The sequence below is a fragment of the Anser brachyrhynchus genome, assembly GCF_964034855.1.
Source record: "Anser brachyrhynchus genome assembly, chromosome: 1".
Classification (NCBI taxonomy): Eukaryota; Metazoa; Chordata; class Aves; order Anseriformes; family Anatidae; genus Anser; species Anser brachyrhynchus.
The window spans coordinates 65,347,578-65,370,375 of NC_137694.1; the positions used below are offsets into that span (position 1 = coordinate 65,347,578).

Consider the following 22,798-nt stretch of genomic DNA (forward strand, 5'->3'; position numbering starts at 1 on the left):
TATTTTTTTTTGGACATCAAAGCAAATGTGTCTTCCTGTAAAAGAACTGAATATGTGCAAAAATACATTAGGTATATTTGTTTTCTAGAAACAGGAAGAAATACTTAAAATGATTTCTGTTCTCATCAAGAACAGCTTTGCTTACTGTAATCAGTGCAAAACTTCTGAATTGTTTGATCTATTAAGCTCTCCTGTTGATAAACTTGGTGAACGAGAACAATAATCTACATCATTACTGTTGGAACATGTACTTACTGTTTAAAATTCCAAGGGTCTAGGGTGGATTTCATAATGGTTTGTAGTAAATAAAATAAACTTAGAAGGCATGGGTGTTAACTCAGTTTTCCATAAGGATTTTTTGCTAAGCATCTGTGTTGATGAGAGCTTTACTTAAAGAACTATGTAATGTTGAGTTCCAAAGAAAAGAAAAACAATAAAACTATTCTGGTGTCATTAGCCCCAGTAGTGGAAAAATTAGAAAAACACCATGAAGTCATGTGCTACAGTACTTTCAAGCAATCCTTATGGATACATTTCACAAAAGTTGAGATGTTATTACTATAAAATAGAAAAAGATAGCAAAATATAGAAATCCAGAAGTTTTCTGGATTCTTTGCTATACCAAAGAGAATTTGATGCAATAGGAAGTAATAAAAAATACTGTAAACCTTATTTCCACACAGCAGAGTGGTTTGGCGATTAGATAAGTGCAGGCTGGTGGCATGGATCCAGATAGAAGCCTGTTATGAGTGTCCATGTAAAATTAAATGTCAATATAGCAACTCAAGGATATTATAGCCTTATAAAATCAAAGTAAAAACAAAGTACTAAATCTGAAGGAATGGTTTCAGTCCTTTTCCCAGAGTCCTAAATTTCTGCTACGTATCTAACCACCAAAGAAGTATTTAAAGCATAGCATCCTTCTATAAGAAAATGATAGATAATATTTCATAGAAAGTTAAGCAAATTCAGAAAATTCAGGATACTATTCAATAACTGAAAAAAAAAAACCAAAACACATAAATGTGGAGTAGTTAATTACAGGCACACAGATGAATAGTTGTCTATGGTACTAAAGTTTTTTTGTTCTTACGTAAATAACCTTTATAAACTGTGTCATATACTGTATCTCTAGAAAGCTGTGTTTCTGTGTTCTGAGAAAGTGCCAGGGCAATCCGGACCATTTTCACTGGAAGTTTGGCTGGCTCTTTAATTTCTTACCTTCAGGAGACTCTGGTCTTTGTTCTGCCATGATGCTGGTCATTTACCACAGCAGGAAGTGATAAAAATGTCAAGCATGTAGAATCAGCAGTGGTTAGTTTTAGGTCAGCAGAGTTTTGTTTTCAAAGGAGTTTCCATTTAAATTTCCTTGGTTGTCTCTAAAATGTAATGGCCTCTAATAGTTGCTTTCAATTTAACATATTTTTCCTTCAATTTTACTTAAATCAGTAATGGCTTTATGGAATTCTTTACATAGAAAAGTACTCTTGTAGAAGTTCTCCATTCCTTTTGAGTGAGGAAAAGAAGTACAGCATCCACAAGATGATAGTGGGAAACAAAAAAATGAAGGAGTCAGACTTGTTGGCTGTTAAGGTTGGGTAGTAATGTGTAGAGCACAAAATGGAACTGTGTTTTTTATTAAAACACGTTACTGTCATAGTCTTTAGCATTTGTTTTAGGAATAATGATTATCAGAATTTTCGTCATCCATTGGAAGAGGAATCTCACTTTTCTGACAAAGGGCCTTTTTTCTTCTCTCATTTCACTGCATCTTAACAAAGTACAATTATTCACAGCTGTACGTCATCTCAGAATTCTCCCTTTTCTGTAGTCTTGTATGATCTGATTTCTTTCCTATTACCTGCTGAAATCTAATTAATTAGCTAATTAGGGTTTTTTTTGTTGTTGTTATTACTGTTTTCAGTACATGTATTCCTGAAGCATGCAGCTTTCCTGCGGGAATTAGAATCGAGGGAGCATAGAAAGACCTGCGGCTGCATATGGCACTGGCAGGATGTTTGTATGCCAACAGGAGGCTGTGAATTTTGAGGAGCTGAGTCAAATGCAGTTAGAGCAGCCCCTCACAATTTTCTTTTTTCTTTTTTTTATATCTATAACAGAAAAGATAGCTTCCTACCATACTATTTGAAAAATCAAAATATGACTTAATTTAGAATACATTTTAAAACATGTCTTTATGTTAACTGTAAAGTTAATAGGTTGTCTAGCATGTCACCATCAGAAGATTAACTGAAATTATCATTCAAACTTCATGCAACATTAAACATTTTGACTAACCCATATGTGTCACATCACATTTAGTCAAAGGAATAAAGTCTGAATGTCATTTCTCTTCTTTAATGGCTTACTTTTGTGCAAAAAAATGTATCCTTGAAAACGGTTAGACTTTTATTTCTGTCACAACTCTGAAGGGTAGGTAGGTATACGGACAGATAGTGAATCTGTGTTTTAGATTAGTCCTTGTACAAATGTTTGCATTACCGACTACCAAAAGGTTTAGCAGATTCTGGACTCAGAGAAAAAACAATAACAACGATAAAACACTACTAAAGTTACAGAGAATTCAATTGGACAGGAGACCTTCTTAAAATGTTACTGAAGAAGATGAGAAGTTCAGTAACTTTTCATCAATTTTTACTGATAATCACTGCTTTCAGATCTCCAAGTCCTTGAGCCTAGAGGCAGAGTCTGCAGGAGTAAAGCATTACCCACAGAAGTGGAAGACCAAGTTACAGACTATTTAAGTAAATTAGAAATACGCAGGTTGATGGAATCAGATTAGATACATACAAGGCTGCCGAGGGAGCCAGCTGACGTCATTGCAAGGACTCTTTCTATCATCTTCAGAAGCTCATGGCTGTCAGGGAATGTTCCTGATGTCTGGCAAACATCATACCTATTTTCAGAAAGGATGAGAAGGAGGGTCCAGAGAATTACAGGAGTAACAGGTTAGCCAGTGTCACTTCAGTAATTGTGAAGTTTTTGGAGCAGATCCTCCTGAAAGCCGTGTTCAAGCAGCTGAAGGACAAGAAGGTGATAGGGAGCTGGCAGTATGGTTTTACAAGCGTAAATCATGCCTGACCAACCTGATTGCCTTCAATGATGAGATTACTGGCTCAGAGGGGAATCAGCACTGTTTAATGTTTTTTTAATGATGTGGATGATGAGACTCTGTGTCCTCAAAAATTTCAAGGATGATAGCAAATGGCAGGGAGTGGTTACAGGGAATATATACTGGAGGACTGGGCTGCTTTATGGGGTGACCTTGACAGGCTGGAGAAATGGGCTGGCAGAAACCTCGTGAAGTTCAATAAAGGCAAGTGCAAAGTTCTGCATCTGGGGTTGAGTAGCCCCTGCATCTGTACATGCTGAGGACCAACCAACGAGAAGGCTGGTTTGTAGGGAGGGACTGAGGTGTGGTTGAGGACAAGTTGAACAAGTCAACAGTATCACATTGGTATGAAGAAGGCCAAAATGCATACTGGGCTATATCACCATGAGCATAGCCAGCAGGTCAAAAGAAGTGATTGTTTCCTTCTACCTTGTACTTGTGAGGCTGCACCTGGAAGAGTTCTGGGACTTCTGAGTAGAAGAAAGATATTGGGATAGTAGAGTGAGTCCAGCTGGCAGGCCAGCCACGGTTGACTAAGTGCTGGAGCATGTGACATATGAGATGAGGCAGAGAGAACTGGCTATATTCAAGCCTTGTGGGACATCATGCTGTGGTCTTTTGGCTATCTAATGGGAAGGTACAGAGGAGAGAGCCAGACTCTTTTCATGTTGTTCAGTAAAATGGCAAGAGCCAACAGACACAAATTTCAAAATATTCCAAAAAACAAAACAAACAAAAAGCCTTAGTTCCTTTAGTCTGCAGTGTTTAAAAAAGAAAAAGTATGACTGTTTAATCTGAATTTTCAGCTGGTGGGATTCTTGGTTATGCTGGATGTACTTGAATTCCTCAGCTAATCATACCAAATAAATACCAGCAGTAATGTCGCTTTTTCTTGTAACCAAATACTACATAGATATAGACCCTCAATTTACTTTTCAATGTGTATTCTGTAACTTTACATTGATATTACTGGTAGAACATGGTGGCAATGTTATATAGAGATCTGAATAAACAGCTAAGAAATATTTTCAGTACTAACTCTTTGTAGCAATATATATAAAGGATATAAAAGCAAATGTTTCTTCATTATTTCACATAACATATTTTAAAGGATGATAATGTCATTAATTAGGATAAGGTGGTTTTTGTTTTTCCTTTTAGCATTGCTTGCTGTCTGTTCTCCAGCAGTTTGCGTAGAAGATCTTTTTAGATCATAGAAGATGCAAGTAACTTGTTTTTTACTTCTTATTTCAAGATATGCCTTCTTCCCTTTCTCATATCTCTTGCTTTCAGCACAGTTTTCACATTTAATATGGAATATGCAAGTGCTCAAAGGGATGGGTCAAAGCACTCAGTATTTGATTGTTTGTTTCCTTTGCCTACTTCCATGATTTTTATGGGTATACTTGGATAACATGAACAAATGACAGCTGAAATGTATCTGAAGGAGTCTGTTTTGTATTATTTAACGCTTAAAGCTTCGAACATTATTGTAACTTGGGCAAAAACATTATAGTGTAAACAAAATCCTAATATTTAGAGGATTGTTTTAAAGTATTATTCTGTTGGTTAATTTTAAATAGGATGAATAAGTATGTGCTATTCCCAATTTATTCTAATTTTTCTCCTAAGTTATGATGTGATGCTTCTGATAGCAATCTGTTTTGGTTAAATTTCCCATGCTACATTTGAAGATCTGTTTTAGAAGCAAGGCCTTGCAACTTAGTTTCAATTTGTCAGGAGTGCTTGGTTTGGATGCCAACACCTGAAATACATATTTCAGTAGACACATTATTGTTAATATCATTAAACAAATCATAGAGGATCCCACAATGAATTGTCTTAGAACTGCTTAGAAAAGTCTTGTCCAAGGAAATGAGATGCAGCAGCACTTTCTCTTCTAGGGTCCCTAGTGTAGTCATACTCTTCTGATGGGATATAGGCAGTGATTTATGCTCTGCAATGCGATGTACAGCGTTGCTTCATCCTTCACTATCCATGTCTTCTCCACTGCAAAAAGCTCAAAGAAAGAACACCCTTCTCTTGTCCAAGAGCAAGGCAATTGGTGTTTCTCCAGTTATTTCTTTGTTATTTGTAGCACTGGTAGAGATGCGGTTGATACCCTAAAATTATTTCCAGGCAACTTTGGGTGATGGCAGACACTATTAAAAACAAACAAACAAATATATAAAAATAATATTTGTAATTACATTCCAGAAATTAATTCACATATTCAGGACCTAATAGTGTTTTACACAGTGCCTAGAACACCAGTTCATGTTTTATAATTCTACTGCTTGCTTAACAAATTAGAAAGCACTCTTACACTTATGGGTACCTCAGACTTTTATTGAATGCAATTTTTTTATTTGCTTCCTTTCTGTGTCTCTCAAGAAACGGCAGATCCCCAAACTCAGAACTATTCCTGCTATCAAGTTGAAGTTTGTTTTCCTCAGAATAAACACCTGCTGAGGAAGAAAAAAAAAAAAAAAAAAAAGCCTCACTAAAAATTAGTTGCAGTTGAGATCCCATCAGCATGGCAAATCAGCATGTTTGTCTTATTTCCTTTGAAGGACGTGAAACAGTTTCAGGAGTGCTTATGAATTGCTAATAGTTTTCAGTTACAGACATAATCTTCCATACATATATATATACATATATATATATATCTCAATTGGACAGAAATACATCTCTTACTGTTTTGAAAATATCAGCAGGGAAAATCCAGCCCTAATCCAAGAGATAGTGATTTTCCAATTAAAGTGTCCTGTCTTTTTAATTTAATTAGGTTAAAAGGACTGTCCACTAATACATTCTTATTTATACCTACCTTCACAAACTGAAAGCTATCAACAACTAAAAAGCACCAAAACCTTTAAAGGAATTGTAGTTGATTTCTTGAATTTTCTAGAGGTGAAGGAGCATATTTTCTTCTGCATCTTGGAATAGTGGAGGATGCTTTTTGAATAACAGATAAAGAAATTTTTGGTAATATTTTGAAGTAGAAAGGGTATTGAACTCTTCTGTTGTCTTTCTGTATCCCATTTTGACCATAGTCTCAATAATTTATTGTCAGATTTTCAACACAGGTTACACTCTCAACCTGCACCATGTAACTTCATTTACAGAGACACTTAATTTATAGAAAACACATGAGATTCCTATTAGGAATATTCCTTTTGACAGTAAAGGCTGTTTGTTGATCTTTCCTAAGATTATAAGTGTTTCCTGATTACTTGGAAGATTAATTCATTGAAGGAGTCATAAATGATTCATACCTGCTTGTAGCTCAGTGACAGTCTGCATCAAGGCAGTTGTCTTGGTAAAGTGATCAAATGTAATCAATTCAAATCTTCATTTTGTCTCATTTGTCTCAAGGTCACGGAATAAAAAATAGTTCACTGGAGTAATATAATTTTCTAGATAAAGAATTTATCTTCCTCAGCAGATACTCTAAAGTAGAGATAACTTAATTAACAAATTTCATGATCACTAAGGATATCAGTGACAATATATTTTGGAATCTGGAGCGTGGCGTGTCTTGTGCCTGTGAACTCACTTCAGCAGATTTTTTTTTCCATGCTCATGCAGATAATGTCCAAAAGAATGCATTTATTCAAAAGGCTCATGGACGTACTTGTTCTGCAGAAGATCCACTTATTGTGAAATGGTCAAAGTCCTGAAATGCACAGCCAGTAACATTGTGCACACACATTACCAAGACTGTAAGAGAAACGTCTGATTAAGAGATGCTCTCAAGTGTTGCTTGCAACACAGGTTCTGTACTCGCTCAGTTCTCCACAAACTTCATTGCATTCACTTGGCTCATGAAGTTCTCCTATCTGAACTCCAGAGAACTACAGCTACAGACTGAGAAGACAGGATTACAGCTATATCAGAGGAACAAGAACTAAGCCATATGCACTATTTAGATAGGCAGTTGAGCCCTGTATGTGGTATATCTGTTACAAATAGTGCTGCTGTTCCCCATTTTCTAAGCAATCAAAAGTCTGTAACAAATGATCTCAGTGGGCACTCTTCATATTAACCTGATGTGAGCTGTCAAAGCCAACGCTACGGAATGTATTTCATATGAGGAGTTACCTCTTAATAATAAATCTCTTTGCTAAGCACCAGAAGGAAATATGCCAAACATGCAGTCCTGAGACACTGTAGTCTGCATTCCATACCAGAAATCGGTCTCACCAACTGGATACCAAAATAGAGCTATATATTCCCCATCTCAGATTCTGATGTTAATGAAGATCCTGTAGCAAAATACGATTTGATGGCCATGATGCCATTGCTTTGCAATCAACCGTATCATTTTTGCATACTTTTCCCGGTATAGTCTTTGAGCATGGCAGAGTTTGATCTTGTCAGAAGCGTCAAATTTGGTACTGCTGCTTTGTAGCCAGCAGGATAAACACCTATCTGTTTACATCTATAGTGAGAGTCTGCTTGAAAGATTCTTCTTGGAAACAACTTTGTCTTTAAAGAGAACAGATAAAGAATGTGATCTTTATTTGGGCATCCCACTACAGTAAAAATCAGTAGGCTTTTAGCCCTGAAACAAACCGGTTTATATTTTTTTTTCAGAATGGTCCTGCTAGCATCTCTGTTCTCACATCATTTCCTTGAAGCTATTATTAACTTTTTTCTTCCCTACACAGTCAAGATTCTGAATGTTCTCATGCTTATTTTTCTTTGATATCAGAAATCCTCTTCCACTGAATTGGTACATTGATTTTGCTTTCTTTTTTGTCCTTAATAACTGCTCGTTTTAATATCTTTCATTGTAAACTGTGTTTTCAATAGCTGTGAGCTTTAAAGTATAAGATGTATTTTGATTCTTTAACGTGACCTATTTCAAAATAACAGGATAATATACAACCCTTATCCCACATTTATGAAAGCTTTTAGAAGAGGACTTTTCCTTATTGATAGCTTGTTTAATATATGATGTAAAATAAACATAAGCTACTCTAGCATAGCTTTTTAATGCTTTGCTTTTAGAATTTTATTCCCCCTACATTATATTTAATTTTTGTTTTTGTTTCAATGGCTGATTTTTACATTCCATTTTTTTATTATTATTGTGTGTATCAGGTATTATTCTAGCAGGAATGAAAAGATTGCATACTCTTATGAAAGAAAACAACTGCTCTGTTTTGATTTGTTTTCTTTTCTGGCTAGTGAGACTGCAGTTAAAAGAGATGTGTGTGATCTTAGATCACAAAAATACCCTCTGAAACCTCAATAAGATGCCATTCATAAGGAAGATTTTATTAGTGTTTAGAAAATACTTTTTTCAGCCAAATCGTGCAGGTCTCTTGAGCAGAGGGTGACTGGCTGTGTGTGATCCGTTCACAGGGTGGTTGGCTCATGATTTGGAGTTGAAGGTAAAAAGAACGGCACCTTTGGGAGTTCTTCCTACACTGCTAGGGCCAAATTCAACTAACTCAGCATGTAGCAGGGAGAAGGAATCCACACTGAGGCCTCATCAACCATTTTACAAATGTCATTTTTGGCTTTGCATCTGTTTGCTCAATTAACAAAAGCAGAAGAAAAAATACAACAAAACAAACTTATTTGTTGAACTACTGAATACTGGTTTTAAGGTCATAACAGGTCATAAGGTCTTAAAGCATTAGTATTTTCCTTAACAAAGGAGTACCCCTCTCATTATTTTACAGCTCTGTTTTAGGGTTCGCTCTGAGTTTGTACTTTTTAAGCTCTTAACTTCAATAAAAATTAAAGCATGCAAGGTTTAAGGTTAAAGGTAATTATAGAACTTGACGTTCAATTGATTAGACATTTAATCTCTGAAACCCGATTTCAAATTTATCATCAGTTATGAAATTATGGTATGTATTCATTATTTTCATCACAAAACTTACTTCCTACTAAGTAGATTTTGAGAGTTTAAATAGTTGGGAAGCTGCACTTTAGTTTTAAAAGAGTGGTGTGATTAGCTGTTGCGGATTATATCTACAACGATGGAAGTACAGATGAATGAAAACATGTAGTGCAACAGATGCTTAGCTAAAGCTTTTTGCTTCAGTCTTCTTTTTAGCATGTTGTATCTGGCCCTGTCTAAAAGTGAACATATGGCTTATTTAATTTGTTATGGACTTGTTGAACTAAAATGAAGGATCTCCTGTTAATCTCTGCTGTTAATCCCTCAGTTATAGCCAGTTCATTAAAGCACATTTTTCTTTTCTTCCAGTTGTTTTGAGAATACTAAGACAACACTTCACCACTGTTTGTGTGTAATTGGGCTGCTGCCTCCTGACTGGAGAATAGCCTCCTTTATTCTATGTTTTTGTTCAATCAAGAGACTGAAAGGAAAAAATATATTTTCTCTGAAATAGAATAGCTTGATAGTGCTTAGAGTATGCATTGGAGACACATGTGCTTCTCATCTTTAGTAAAATTTCTCTATTTGTTCTTGTATTTATTACATATCTTTCTTTAAATTCACTGACTGTTGATGCTACATCATTTCATGAGGAAAATTATTTCCATGTTTCTATAAATGTATGTTCCCTAGAGATCACTGAGAAATAACATTTCACAGTGGAAGCACCTGTAACATTCAGATTTAGTGTGTGTAGTTTTGATTACATTTTTTAGTTTTCTGCTAGAATGAGTCAGAGAGGTTAGAACAATAAGATGAAGAGCAAACTTAAATACGTAATATATATTGTATTATTAATATGTATTATGTATTAATGCGTATTGTAATTATGCATTGTATGGAGAAATACGGAAGGTTGGTTGTGTTTGACAGTTGACACATTACCTCAGAGAAGCTTGGACCTGAGTTTGAAGGCCTTTAGTTACTCAGAGAAATAATGTTCAAAGGTAGCATGTTGGTGCTGTTATCTTTACTGCAGGCTGATAGAGTGATCTGGTTAGGACTTGCTTACATCTTCCCATGAAACATACTATATACCATTAATAACTTGTGCTATCTCACTTCTTGGAATGTGTTATCTATAAGCTTTATGTATTGCTTGCGTGTCAGGTAATGGGTTTCTGTTAGAGATGGTTTTAAACAATATAAGGGTTTTAGACCATGTTTCTGATTATACAGAGTTTCTCTAACTTGTGCCTGATTTATATGCCACGTGCTTCACTTTCCCTATCTTCCCATCAGCTGTTTCTGGAAAAAAAAATTCGCTCTTTTTTTTTTATTTTTTTATTTTTTTAAGCTAGAGACACAGGTGAGATGAGTAGCTTGCTGACCACCAGAAAGCATCCACTGATAACATGCATATGATTCGTAACTTCGAGGAAGGAAGACAACCCGTGTAGAGTTGAGATCTTCATCTAGTATTTGACTTCCCTACCTACTGTTTCAGACACTGTTAGGCCCCTGTTGTGAAAATTTGGGGCAAGCTGGTTTCCCATAGCCTTCCTGGTGTTCATCCCTTGTCCCCTCCAGTGCTGATCTGAACACTCACTTTGTTTTAAAAACCAAAATTTCCTAGCTTCAGGAAATGAAGTCCACCCTCTCCATCTCTTAAAGCCACTGTGGGACTTCTTGACTCACATACAGCAGACCAGTTAAATTCTCAGGATCTGTTAATATTTTCATTGGCATGTGTTCGCTTGTCATATAAATGTCACAGAACAGCAAGAAACAGTGCAACAAAATGATGAGAGGTTGTTGAAGGAGACTCACAAGCAGAAGAAGTCATTGAATGCTGGAGTTAGCCAGCTGTGCGTCTGAACAAAAGCAGCTCATTGAAAGTATGTTGACTGGACTTTTATCTCAGACACGAAGTAGAATAGAGTTAATAATATTAGACCAAGCTGTCTGAAAACTGTAGTGAAATTATTGTTTCCTTTACTTTGTAAGTTAATGCACCTCTTTTTTAACAGTAGTATAACTACTTTAGAAGCTTGGATTGTTGATAGTGCCCTACAAAGCAAAAGACCAGCCCCAGATAATGCTTAGGCTCTAAAAGAAGTCCAGACATACTAGCTTTCAGATAGATCTTCGGCAGTATGTTACTTCCCTGATCCTATTTTTTCATTAAGTAAGATAGGGAGCTTTGTTCGAGCTTTGGCAGCTTTGCTTTGACTGTCAATCAGATGTGCAGCTGTGGTGATGAGACTATGTGATGTGGTCAGTCCTGTTTCCTACATCACTTATGTAGCTTTCATTCATCATTTTCTTTTTCTTGAGGTTAAGCAATTAACCTTTCCAAATGCTGCCATTCTTCTCTGTGGTTAGGTGACCAACTACTTATAAGGTAAAGTGAGTTTTAAGCAACTAAAAGCTAAAACAACACCTTTTGAAAATATTTTTTTCTTATATTCCATGTTAAGTAGCATTTTTGGGAATAGTTCCTCCTTTCCTGCTATTATACTTTCCAAAACGTAAACTTTTTTGTTTGTGCACCAAAACTATACACACACAAAAAAATCAAATAAAAAATCCCACACCTCAGCTATATCACTGTGCTTATGATCTTCATTCATTGCATACAGACATTTTACATTTTTTGCAGTGTTGATTTTATATATATATATACTGCACCAGTTTAATTACGTTGAGAAACAGTGTGCTTTAAAGCCAGTGAAGTTCCTCTGTCCATCAGGATTAGTAGCTGCAGCAACTGTGGACTGTCCTGTGGGTGGTGGTAATGCTACATCAATGAAGGCTCTAGCTAAACACAGTATTTCTGACATGGCTGACTGACAGTATGTCTACTTTTTAATGTAGAAATATTTTCCAAAAACCTAAGTAAGATGAATAAAACAGGCAATATCTTCTGGTGTGCATGAAATCAGTGTATTTTTTCCTAATACATGCATTCATTATTCAAAATACAGTATGTATATGCATTTTATTTTGAAGATAAGCTTCTGTAGTGGTTTTAATGCATTGTAAATATATACTTACACTCGGATTAGTATAAAAGCAGTTGTGGTTTGGGTATATAACTGAAGGACAAAATTAAAACATAATTAGAAAATTCAAAATTAACTTCCACATACTTTCAGTTAATATTTTGTCACCTTCTGTTTCACAAGAAGAACATCTGAAATTATCCCAGAAAAGATAGCCAGATGATAACAACGTCCAGTACATTAATATGTAGCATGAAAAATCCATACAAGGAAAGAATTAACAGCTATATATGTTGGTGTGCATAACAGTAAAAGATGATGAGATTAGTATTAAAATGCAAAAATATTCAATTTAGCATGGAATAATTTAATTTCATTAAAACCTTAATAAATAATAGGGCCTGTAAAGCAATTAATCGTATTGGAATTGAATCTTAAAGGAAAGAAAAATATTTCAAAGCACTTGCAGGTAGTAAAGTGAGTTAGATCAGTCTTCTTTCCACTTTTCAGGAATATTTGATTCTCCATTGGTTTTCCATTGCTTAAATTATTCTCCCCATATAAAAAGTCTTCGAAAATGTGGAAACTTCTCATTTGAAAGTTTTTGTTGTTTATTTTGAATATTTTAATTCACTTCCCATGGTGTTTAGGATAACAGCAATTCCTCATTGCTAGAAATTCAAAAATTTCATGAAGGAAAAGCATGGATATTGTGTTTTTGTTGTTGTTGGTGGTGGTTTTGTTTGTTTGTTTTCATATTAGAAGCCTGATTTTCATTCTACTTTGTTTTCTCTGATAGACTCCATTCTACCAGTACTTGGCAAGACATATAGCAAAAATGGAGAAAGATTCTAAGCGTTGGAAAAGATTTTTTTTTCTTTTGAGTGCTAAATATTTTTAGGATCCATACCTCAAAAAATGTCATTATCCAAAATTTTGGTCTAGCAATGCTACAACTACCCAGCAGTGAGATAAAGCTGTAGATACGCGTATCATTTGAGAGGTTCATTGCCCAACTTTTTGTTGCTTTTTGAAAAAGGAACATAGTGACAGTTGTATCCTGAACATAAATTCAAGTTTCCAAAGAATATGGCAATTATAAACATTACTATGAGTATTATAAGCACTAGGTAATTTCAAGACTACATCTTTTAAACTGCTTTAGGAAAGCTTGAATTTGTCTCAGAATATCTACCTAATTGTTAGGAAGACATTAATTTTGGTTCAGACATGAGAAGGTATACATAATAGCACAGATCCTTATAATTACGCCTTTCTTTGAAGTGCATATTTTGTTTGAAGACATTTTTGGACTGTGCAGGAGATGATCTTCCCTATACGTGTTTTGATCAGGGTTATAGCTTTATTAAAATTGTTTTCTCTTATCTAACCAGTAGATTACAGTAACAAATACCATTTTTGCAGCAGATGAATCCAGGTTTGCAAGTATATCAAAAATACTTATTTCCCTTACTTTTAATTTAGATGTTGAATAAGAATCCTTATGTGGAGCTGAATGTGTCAGGCTTGCATATTTTCATTTTCTGTGTTAACTTAGCTGTACTTTCTCTGTTTATTTTTTAGGACAGCTAGAGCCGTGTATTGTACAAGCTGAGCTGGTGCCAACATAATATTTCCAATAAGTTGTTTAATCACTGAGCAAGTCTTCTTTCAAACTGGGCAGTGCGCCCATTACCAGTGTGTAGCACTGGGTTAGAGCAACTTAACAATTACACTAGTAGTGTTTAAAAAGCATTCTGACTCAAATCAGCTGTAACTGTTGGAAAAGGTATTTAAGTATGCCAATAATTCTTTAACATCATCAGAAAGGGAGTTTCCTTTTTTCTTAGTCTCTGGAGGATGTCAGCACTTTTTCTCACTAATAGAAGTTTTTTTAGCACCAAGGAAAATTTGCTATCTTTGCAATTTTTCCATCTCCGGTTGCCTTACATTGCAAAAAGCAGAGCTCAGTGTTGAACCTACATTTTTTGTAAGAATTTAAAGCACTGACTAGCCATATGCCACATAATTTGAATATATATATATATTGCAGAGATACGTTCTCGATGATACTGTTGTTATGAGTTCTGGAGAAAATATTAAAGCAAAGTTGTTTGTGATCTGTTCTAAAAGTATTCTGAAATACAGAAGAAACATTCTTCCTTCTCTGTGTGGATAACATACCAGATAGGAAGCTAGTATATCATTCTGCTTTCTAAACAGTAAATTAAAGAGCTGTCTCTACTACTTGTATGATGTTTTGGGGAAATCTTGCAACCAAAGAATCTGTCTTTTATTCCAAAATCCAAACTCCAGATATAATTATGGAGAAAAGGGCTGAGGAAGCAAAGCTAGCCTGTTTTGTTTTGATTGGACTAAAAGTTTAAACTTAAGTTCCCTGTGGTCAGGAGGCTGAGATTAAAGGGTCTGTAATTAGATTCAATACTCCATGTGTCTTAATGCCCAGAAAGGCCAAACCCTGTCTGCAGGCAATGGTAGTTGCCAGTATCATCAAAAATAATTCATAGATGCAAGTGAAAAGGAAATTATCATGCTTTCTGAAATAGTTTGCTCTTACTTGCTCTTTCTTGATCCTTTCTGTAAAATGAAAGGATATGAAATTCCTCAAAATATTTAGTAAACAAGTAGAACTTGAGCTTGAAAAGAAATAGCTTTAATTCTGGAAACAGACTGCCTAGATCTTGTAGGTACTCTTCTATGTTCAAATCATGTTGCAGTATTTTTTCCTTTCAATCCTCCTATTATCCTTACATTAGATACAGTGGTAGCCAAAGCAAAACGGACTATTAGATGTGTGCATTTTTTTTTATATGCACGTGTGTATGAACAGAGAAAAGATTTCTGTGTAACCCATACCACATAGTCATAAGAAGACAAATGCATCTTTTGATTAATAGGTTATATACTATATAATCATTTTAAGGTTCTTGTTGCAGAACTTTCCACATTTAAGTTAATAGTAGTGAGTAAATTGAGGTGTTCTTTAGGTTGACTTAACAGTTGAGGGTAACGCTTGAGGATAAACTTGGTTTTTACAATGTGTGCAAACAAAGTCACCACATTTGAGGTACCACTTCTCGTCAGTACAACTCACAAGCGCTAGGCCTGACTGGAAGTGTACACTGGACTGCATTCTGAATGCTCTTCTCTTTTACAGGCAAGTTAAAGATCAAAATAAGAAGGTAGCAAATCTGAAGCACAAAGAGCAAGTAGAGAAGAAGAAGAGTGCACAGATGCTGGAGGAGGCCAGGAGACGGGAGGATAATCTTAACGACAGCTCCCAACAGCTTCAGGTAACATAAGAATTGAATAAAAGTAATATGGACAATCAACCTTAGCTACATCAACCCCAGATCTATTTTCGTAGCTGTTACGTACAAGTTTGTTATTCATTATTTAAAAGGACACGTCTATCCCAGAGCACTTCAAAGAAGCCTCTCCATTTTCTTCATAGCTTACTCCATCTTCAGAAAAAGAAAAAAAGGTTTCTAACTGTCAACTCAGTTATGAAGTGTATCATTGAAATAGTTTGATCGTTCTGACATTGAGCTTGGTGTGATGTTTCTTCCTTCACTGCTCTTCTAATAGCATTTTTCTTTAGCTATTTTGTGTGTTTTCCAAGCTGATACTACCTTATATTGGTGCCTCTTCTTCAGCAAATGAAAGATAACCAAGTAAATATTTTTATAGTAAATTGAAATTGTTGTGGGGTAACTGAAGGACCTTGTTTTCTGTGTTTACTCAGCCTTGCTTGACAACAAAACCCTACTCCATGAACTCTCAGTATGCTTACTAGACAGTTTGCATTATTTTTGAAATCGTAACATGCTCCTGCCACACAGAATTAACTGGTTATCTCAAATATATCTAGGCATATTGAAGTCACCAGTATGAAACCGAGTGAAATATTTTTCAGTCTGCTCTGTGTTGGTATCAGCTCTGGATGGTTTATCAAACAGTTAAGTTTTCAAGTGTTCTCGTAGAAATGTTAAACTATTGCCATGAAATAAAATGAAGATCCCATGATGCCAAGAAATAATAAATATTTTGCCTGTGATTTCTTGAATTTACAAAAATAACTTTCTTATTGGTAAGTGAAAATAAACATGGAAATCATAATCTGGCCTTAAGATCTTTTAAAATTGTTTTCTAATTCCTTAGAGAGCAAGCCTTCTCATAGGTATTTTCGTTGTTATCCTAGATTAAATCCTGGTTCTTGTTACCAGCTATGTTTCTTACTACATGTACGCTAAAGACATAGAATAAATCCTAAGAGCTCACTAGCAGAGACAAATCCCCTCCTTAATTTAAACAGATACTTCTTTACTCTGTTCTGTGGAATTCCAGTGGGATGGTTTCAACTCTTCAAGAACTTCTGAAAGAACCGCAGAAACGTGTCCATGTGGAATGCTCTCAGATGCAACATTTTGTGGTTTTCCCCCTCAGTTCAAGTCCTACATGTGCAGTGCACTGAAATAGTTAAGTTCCAAGTGTATGAAAATGATTTCATAACTACAGACTTTTATAAAGGCTGGGATGTGGGTTTTCTACATCTGCTAATGGGTTTTGTGGCTGTAATGCTATGGCAATCCACAAGGCTCTTGTTATGTGGCAGCTTAAATTGAAATAACACAATCGTCCTTGTATTAGTGAAATGTCTTAAAATTTCTAAAAATAATCTAATATTTGTTTAGATTTCTAATCTGTATTTGTGGAAATGTATATTTTAAGTTTGAAAAGGGAAGTAGCACTTGACATCTGTCTTTCAACTATATGCATGTTGTATTTATCAGGTGATACTATTCCATAAGATTTTTTTTTTTTTTGATGTAGTACTTCCAGTTTCTAAAATGCAAGGCTTTCTGTACTGGCTTTTTCCCCCAACATTATTCTTTCCCTTTTCGTTTTTCTTTCTGTTACACGAATGGAATGCATTGAAAAAAAGCCTGAAATTTGTTCTCTCACAGCTCCTGTTAGCATATTAAAATTGCTCTTCTTTAGAACAATAAGTTACGTGTGTAGTTGTACAAACACATTACATAGAAATGGACAGACAATGATATTCGGGTTATTGGTAACTTTAAGTCCTGTTAAAATTAGTTAAGTTTTAAGACATGTTTCTGATACTTCAATGAGATTTTATAGCTTTGGTGACAGCAGTGATACAGCTTTTACTCAGAAATTGTCATGTTAATGAACGACACTGCTTTGTATCAGAGTTGTTTAAGAATGCACACATGTTCTTTGAATGTACTATCCAATTCTTTACTTGCAAAGTGTTTTAGTAGTAGAGATATCATAGATATAAAACCAGGAATAGCATAGTTAGCAGAAAATTACTGTAAATATTTCCTCTTTTTTAATATCAGTTTTAGAATAACCATCTTAAATCTAGAAACTAGACACATAAGAATTGTCTCTTTTGAGGAAGCCAAGTTTGATTTTTTTTTCTTTTTCTCTAGTGTTATTTTGTTGCAGGTTGGAGGTCTAACAGGGAAGCTACAGTTGAGAACAAATATGTCAAAGTGTGTAATTTCATTATCTTTACCCTTTTACATTCAGGTTTCTCCAATCAGATATTTCTATACAGCAATATGCATTTTTTCCAATTTGCTTAGGCTGTGTTTTATTCTGCACTGGTGTCTTCAGTAGTTCTGCTGCTTTCTCTATAATCATATATAAGTATTTCTGAGATAAAAATAGATGTTAACAAATGCAAATTAGAATTTAAGATTGAAGTAACATGTGGTACTCAAAATTAAAATGAATAAGTTATCACGGTGTTAATATTACTTGACCTTCGCTGGTTCCTTTTCTGCTTTTGTGAACCTAATTGTCCCATTTGGGTGGGCTCAATTTTAAAGAGTCTTTCCCCATATTCAACATAAGGCTGAAGGGAATGCTTTCATTCACGGATGAAAAAGGTCTGTATGCTCTAATGAAAATATCAGGCTATGGTAAAATATGGAGTGTTTAATGACAAGTGACAGGTTCAATAAAAACTCCTTCCTTTAGAAGAGCCCTCTGCTTATAGCCTCCCTCTCTCAAGGATTTCAACATTTTGGTTTCCTGGAAGTAAAATTTACCCAGGACCACATTTCAATTTGTTAGTTATGGAGACCTGTCTTCTCTAAAGACTCTAAAGGGCACTGCCTTCTAATTGATTACAAAAAATTAAACCTGAGAGGAACATAGATTTTTTTTATGCAACCATTGTTGGCTTTGGGGTCAGGACACACAAGCACCAATTTCAGATAATTTTGGTCTTGGTGGTTTTGGCTGGAATTAATAATAAGACATTATGAAATGCTTAAAAATATATGATCTGCATGTTCTTTGGTTGACCGTCTGCAATCCAGTCAAATAAACACACTCCCAAGCACATAGTCCACTCCTCCTCTCTCTGTCCCTAACAGGCATGTGGTTTCTTTCTTCCTGAGTCCAGTAACAAAATGTTCGTTTATTCAGAAAGCTCTGATGATGGAAATTTGGTATTTTGGGGAGTGGGGGAAGAATGAAAACCATAATGTCTCAATTCTAGTGAGCTGGATAAATGAGTTTCCAAATTTGTCTTTTCCTCCTGGGTTCCCTTAAACCTCAGTTCTCCAGGGATCTGAGAGGTTAACGAGTGTCTGGTCTATAAACAGGATAAAAAAAGAGGCTCAAGGGCTGGTGTAGAAAATTTTTGCTTCAAGAAACTAAAGCTTGGCTATTGTGAAAAGGAAGTGATATGCTATCTTTTTGTAGAGAGGTAACATTTGCTGAAATTTCGAGATACTTGAATAGGAACTTGAAACTAATATTTGGAAGGTAGCATGTGTATTTTAATGTCCTATTCCTCCAGCATCTTCCAGAGTTTTCAGGAGGAATTTTCAGAATATTTTGTGGCTGGAGTTGTCTACTATTGTATCTATATTGCAGCAACTATCCAGCAATCCAGCAAATTGCTGATGATGAACTGCATATCCATAAGCTGCGTAAAATATATTTGGATGCTTTAATACGTAACTGTAATACTGCATAAATGTAGTAATTATTTTCTTTTTTTTACACACCCACATTTGGATAATTTAATACATAGTTCCTAATCCACAAATTATATGAAAAGAGGCAAATATGCACTGTTGTTTTTTTCCTTGTGATTATATGATTTTTCTATCTATTGAGTATTCAATAAGAAAAAATATCCTTGTAGTGGAAAGAACTGAATTTCAGTCTAAACAGATTCACAGTTTTTTGGGGGAACCTTTTTTTTCAGTTATGATTTTATCTGGATAAAATGGAAAGGTAATCAAATTACCTTCTCATCAATTGAACCTTCTGAATTCTTTACGTATCAGGAACTGTTTGTAATGAGGCACCATAGCATGTACATACAGTCGGTAGAGAATTCAAAACTCTGAAAACCCAAGTGAAGCCCAATGCATTTGGTCTTAAATTACTGGAGAACTTCATCCTGACACGCTGTGATCAGATTTTGAGGGTAGATAGCTGAAGTGTTTTAGTCTGATCTGTTGATGGTAATATGGCATGATGAAGGATAAGATTGGTTTGTCTTCTTTCAACTATTAGTAAAGAGAGATCATGCTTCCCTAATTAATCAATGAACTTGCTTTTGGACAGTATATACAAAGCTACTGAAGAAACAGTTTAAACAGATTTAAAGAAAAGCTCTCCAAACTTGAAGTTCAAGATTTCCTCCATAACTTAGTAGGTATCATCAGCTTTGAAGCAAATTGGTTATGCTAGGTAAAATGGTGTTACATGTTTTTCTAGGATAAGTGAATTTCAAGTGCTGAGTTCCTGGCTAATTTCTCTTCCATATACACCGCTGACATATCAAATTCCAACCTAGCCTGCCAGCTAAGTGGAGTATACTTTCTTTATCCCTTGGATAGTACAGCTCAACATGTTAAGGCCCATGAAACTGTCAGATACTCAATTTCAGCCTGGTAGAAACCCATTTTTCGTGCCATCTTGCATCTACAGATTTTATTACAGAAAACAATCTGACCTACCAGACATGTATTTTCTCACTGAGCTCAGATCCACCTTTGTGAATTACTCAGATCAAAGTGTTCTTTCTCTTTCCATTCCTGTCCCAGTACTTTTTAGATGCCTTCTCAGAAAGAAGTCTGGGCCTTAGTGGATTCACTGTTAGTGGGTAGTTCTCAGTATTGCCCAGCTTTGAAGGTGTATTTCTTGCCTGGGTCTGACTAGGTGTCATTATCACATATTCAGGTGGCTCTAATCTCATTAAATAGTATATTCAATTCTAGGTTATCCTTCTGTCCTCTAGAACAGAACCCCTAGCACGTAAAGCATGGAGAGAATGTGAGTTCCCTTTGCAATTCAATTTTTAAGAAATTCATAGGCATTTTTGAAGGGCTAACTTTTCTTGTTAGTCCCTGTATCATTCCATAGCTTACCACAAAGGATGGAACTTAACATTGTTTTGAGTTCTTTATAATAAAGCAAAACTGTGATTCTAAGTTCACACACAGTCTGAATGGGATTTGTACTGTCTGGCTTCCGGTATTACACAGAACTTTTGTTAATGAAAACACGGCAGATATGAACAAATACAGGATTTAAAGGACAATCATGCCTCATAAAAAACTTAATGGATGACTGTATGCAAATTATTTCCCCTTTTAGATTTGGGCTATGTAATGGTAGCCAGTAAGTAGTTTGGGGATCAATTGACCCTCCATCCCTTTTTCTGACACATTCTGTGACAGCTGGCTATGCATTAGAAAACTGAATATGCATATGCAGTAGTCACTTTAATATGCATCATGCTTCGTTAGTGATGTAACATTCCAGTAGTAATTTTAATTTCCATCAGCTTTTACAATATGTTACAGAAAATACAATGTTCCACAAACATTGCTTATTTGTAGGGTTGTAATTTTCAGCACACTGCAGTTGCTGTAGACACAAGCAAACATTTAACCCTGGCAGATGCCTGGAGAAAAACTAGGTCTCGTTCTTATCATGTCATAACTCTCTCTGTCAAGAGAGCTTTTCCTAACTTTCCTGGATGTCTGGGAGAAGTTCCAAAAATGATGACCTTTTAGCTAAGCTTGTCATGACTTAATGTGAGGGGAAGTTTCTATTTGGGAATTACTTTGAATTTTAGCCTTTTTCAGGAATTAAAAATTCATAATTAGGCATGCCTGGATTCCAATTGCATCAAAACAGTAGTGCACATAAAAATGAGCTTCTAGCTAAATGGGAAAATTCTATTTTCTCTTTTGAAGTCATGAAGCACAACTTTATTTCAAGGAAGATCATGAAGACTTGCTAACATTGTCAGAAGGTAAACAGGAGAAGGTAGCAAAAATATCTTGATAAACAAAGAGGAATGAAGTCAAGTTCTGCAGCATCTGCTCAGATGAGGTCCCATTATTAGGAGTATTAGTACTATTCAACTCTTAGACTTTTACACACAGATCTGAAGGACTTTGCAAGACAGTAGGTCTTTATTTACTAAAAGGAAGCTCATCAAGACGACCTGTAATGCTCATTAAGCCTCAGGAGTATTTATCTGAGTCTGTTTATAATACTAGTTCTCCCAGTTTTCTATACAGAAGTCTGATATCTGTATTTCCAAATAACTGCATACAAACAGAGTATATGGTAGTGTGGGTGACCATTAAAAAGTGTAAATTTATCTATCCCATTTCTGAATTTTCTGATATTTCTGAGATTTGATGTTTTAGCATTCTTACAATGTGAGTTGTGAGCCATGAGCAAATTGTGGTGACAAGTTTTAGTCAAGTTCTAGGAAAAACATTTTTTTTCTGATGAATATTTACAAGGTCTGAATAACCTTGTTGTTGCTCTTGTGTGCAGTGTTGCATGTTGAAGGAACAACTGAAATAATATACTTTTGAACAGAAAAATGATTGTCTCAGGAATGTATTTCTCTGTTGCAATACAAATTGTTTGTGTTAAAGGAGGGAGATGTATGTTTTTCTTCCCAGTGAAATTTAATATACATTTTTGAATATAGGAATACATATATGGCCTTATTCTTAGATTTGCTATGGCAGTTCTTATAGAGACAGAATCTGTCATTTCTCTATAATAGACGTTTATGCCATTAAAGAATCGTTAAGGAATTGCCTTCTCCTGTATTTGACCAGATGAGAGCACTCCTTGCAGAGTACTTGTTACCGTAAAGTTTACAGAAACTAAGCCTGAGAACAGACTTGACATTTAGAATGGATCAGTGTCTCCCTGGACAGACACTTCACCATCTGCTCTGTTTGTTTTCACTTTACAGTTTAGTTTACCATACATTTATTATGTTCAGGCTAGACGTAACACACTGCCTTCATTTCTTTAAAAAAGATGAACCATGTTACTCTGTCTTCTCATATAATGTAAAAATGCTCTGCAGTTTTGAACAGACAGCTGGAAAAAAAGTCCTGAAAGTCACTACTTACAACTGGAATTAGGCAGTCTCCCAATTATTCCAATGTTTCCTTAACTGCAAATTGAGATTTGTAGTGAGAGAAAACTATTATAAGGCTTGAGAGTTTTTCACAGAGGAAAGAGGACTCCCTCCATCCTTACATTTCTCTGTGATCCATCAGGAATATTATTCTCCAGACACACTTTCGCCCAGTCCTTACTGCAGAAACATTAGGTGTCAGTGGAAGAAGAAACCTGTTATTTGTACTCTTTTTGCCTGTTTGGCAAAGAGCAGCATTGGTACCCTTTATGATATGCCAGAAACTAAGTACTGTGAAGACTGGACTGCTGAGTGTG

General features: G+C 35.3%; 1 protein-coding gene across 17 annotated transcripts in view; it reads left to right on the top strand.

Annotated features, from left to right (window-relative positions):
• ERC1 (ELKS/RAB6-interacting/CAST family member 1) overlaps positions 1-22,798 on the top strand; it is a 308,860-nt gene that overhangs the window by 147,329 nt on the left and 138,733 nt on the right. For all 17 annotated transcript variants that reach the window (XR_013944890.1, XR_013944891.1, XR_013944892.1 and 14 more), the window contains one exon: positions 15,177-15,312. Coding sequence is in view for 13 of the 17 variants with exons in the window: in XM_080576070.1 (XP_080432196.1) it covers positions 15,177-15,312 (136 nt within the window). In the remaining 4 variants the exon portion in view is untranslated. The remainder of the gene's footprint in view (positions 1-15,176; positions 15,313-22,798) is intronic.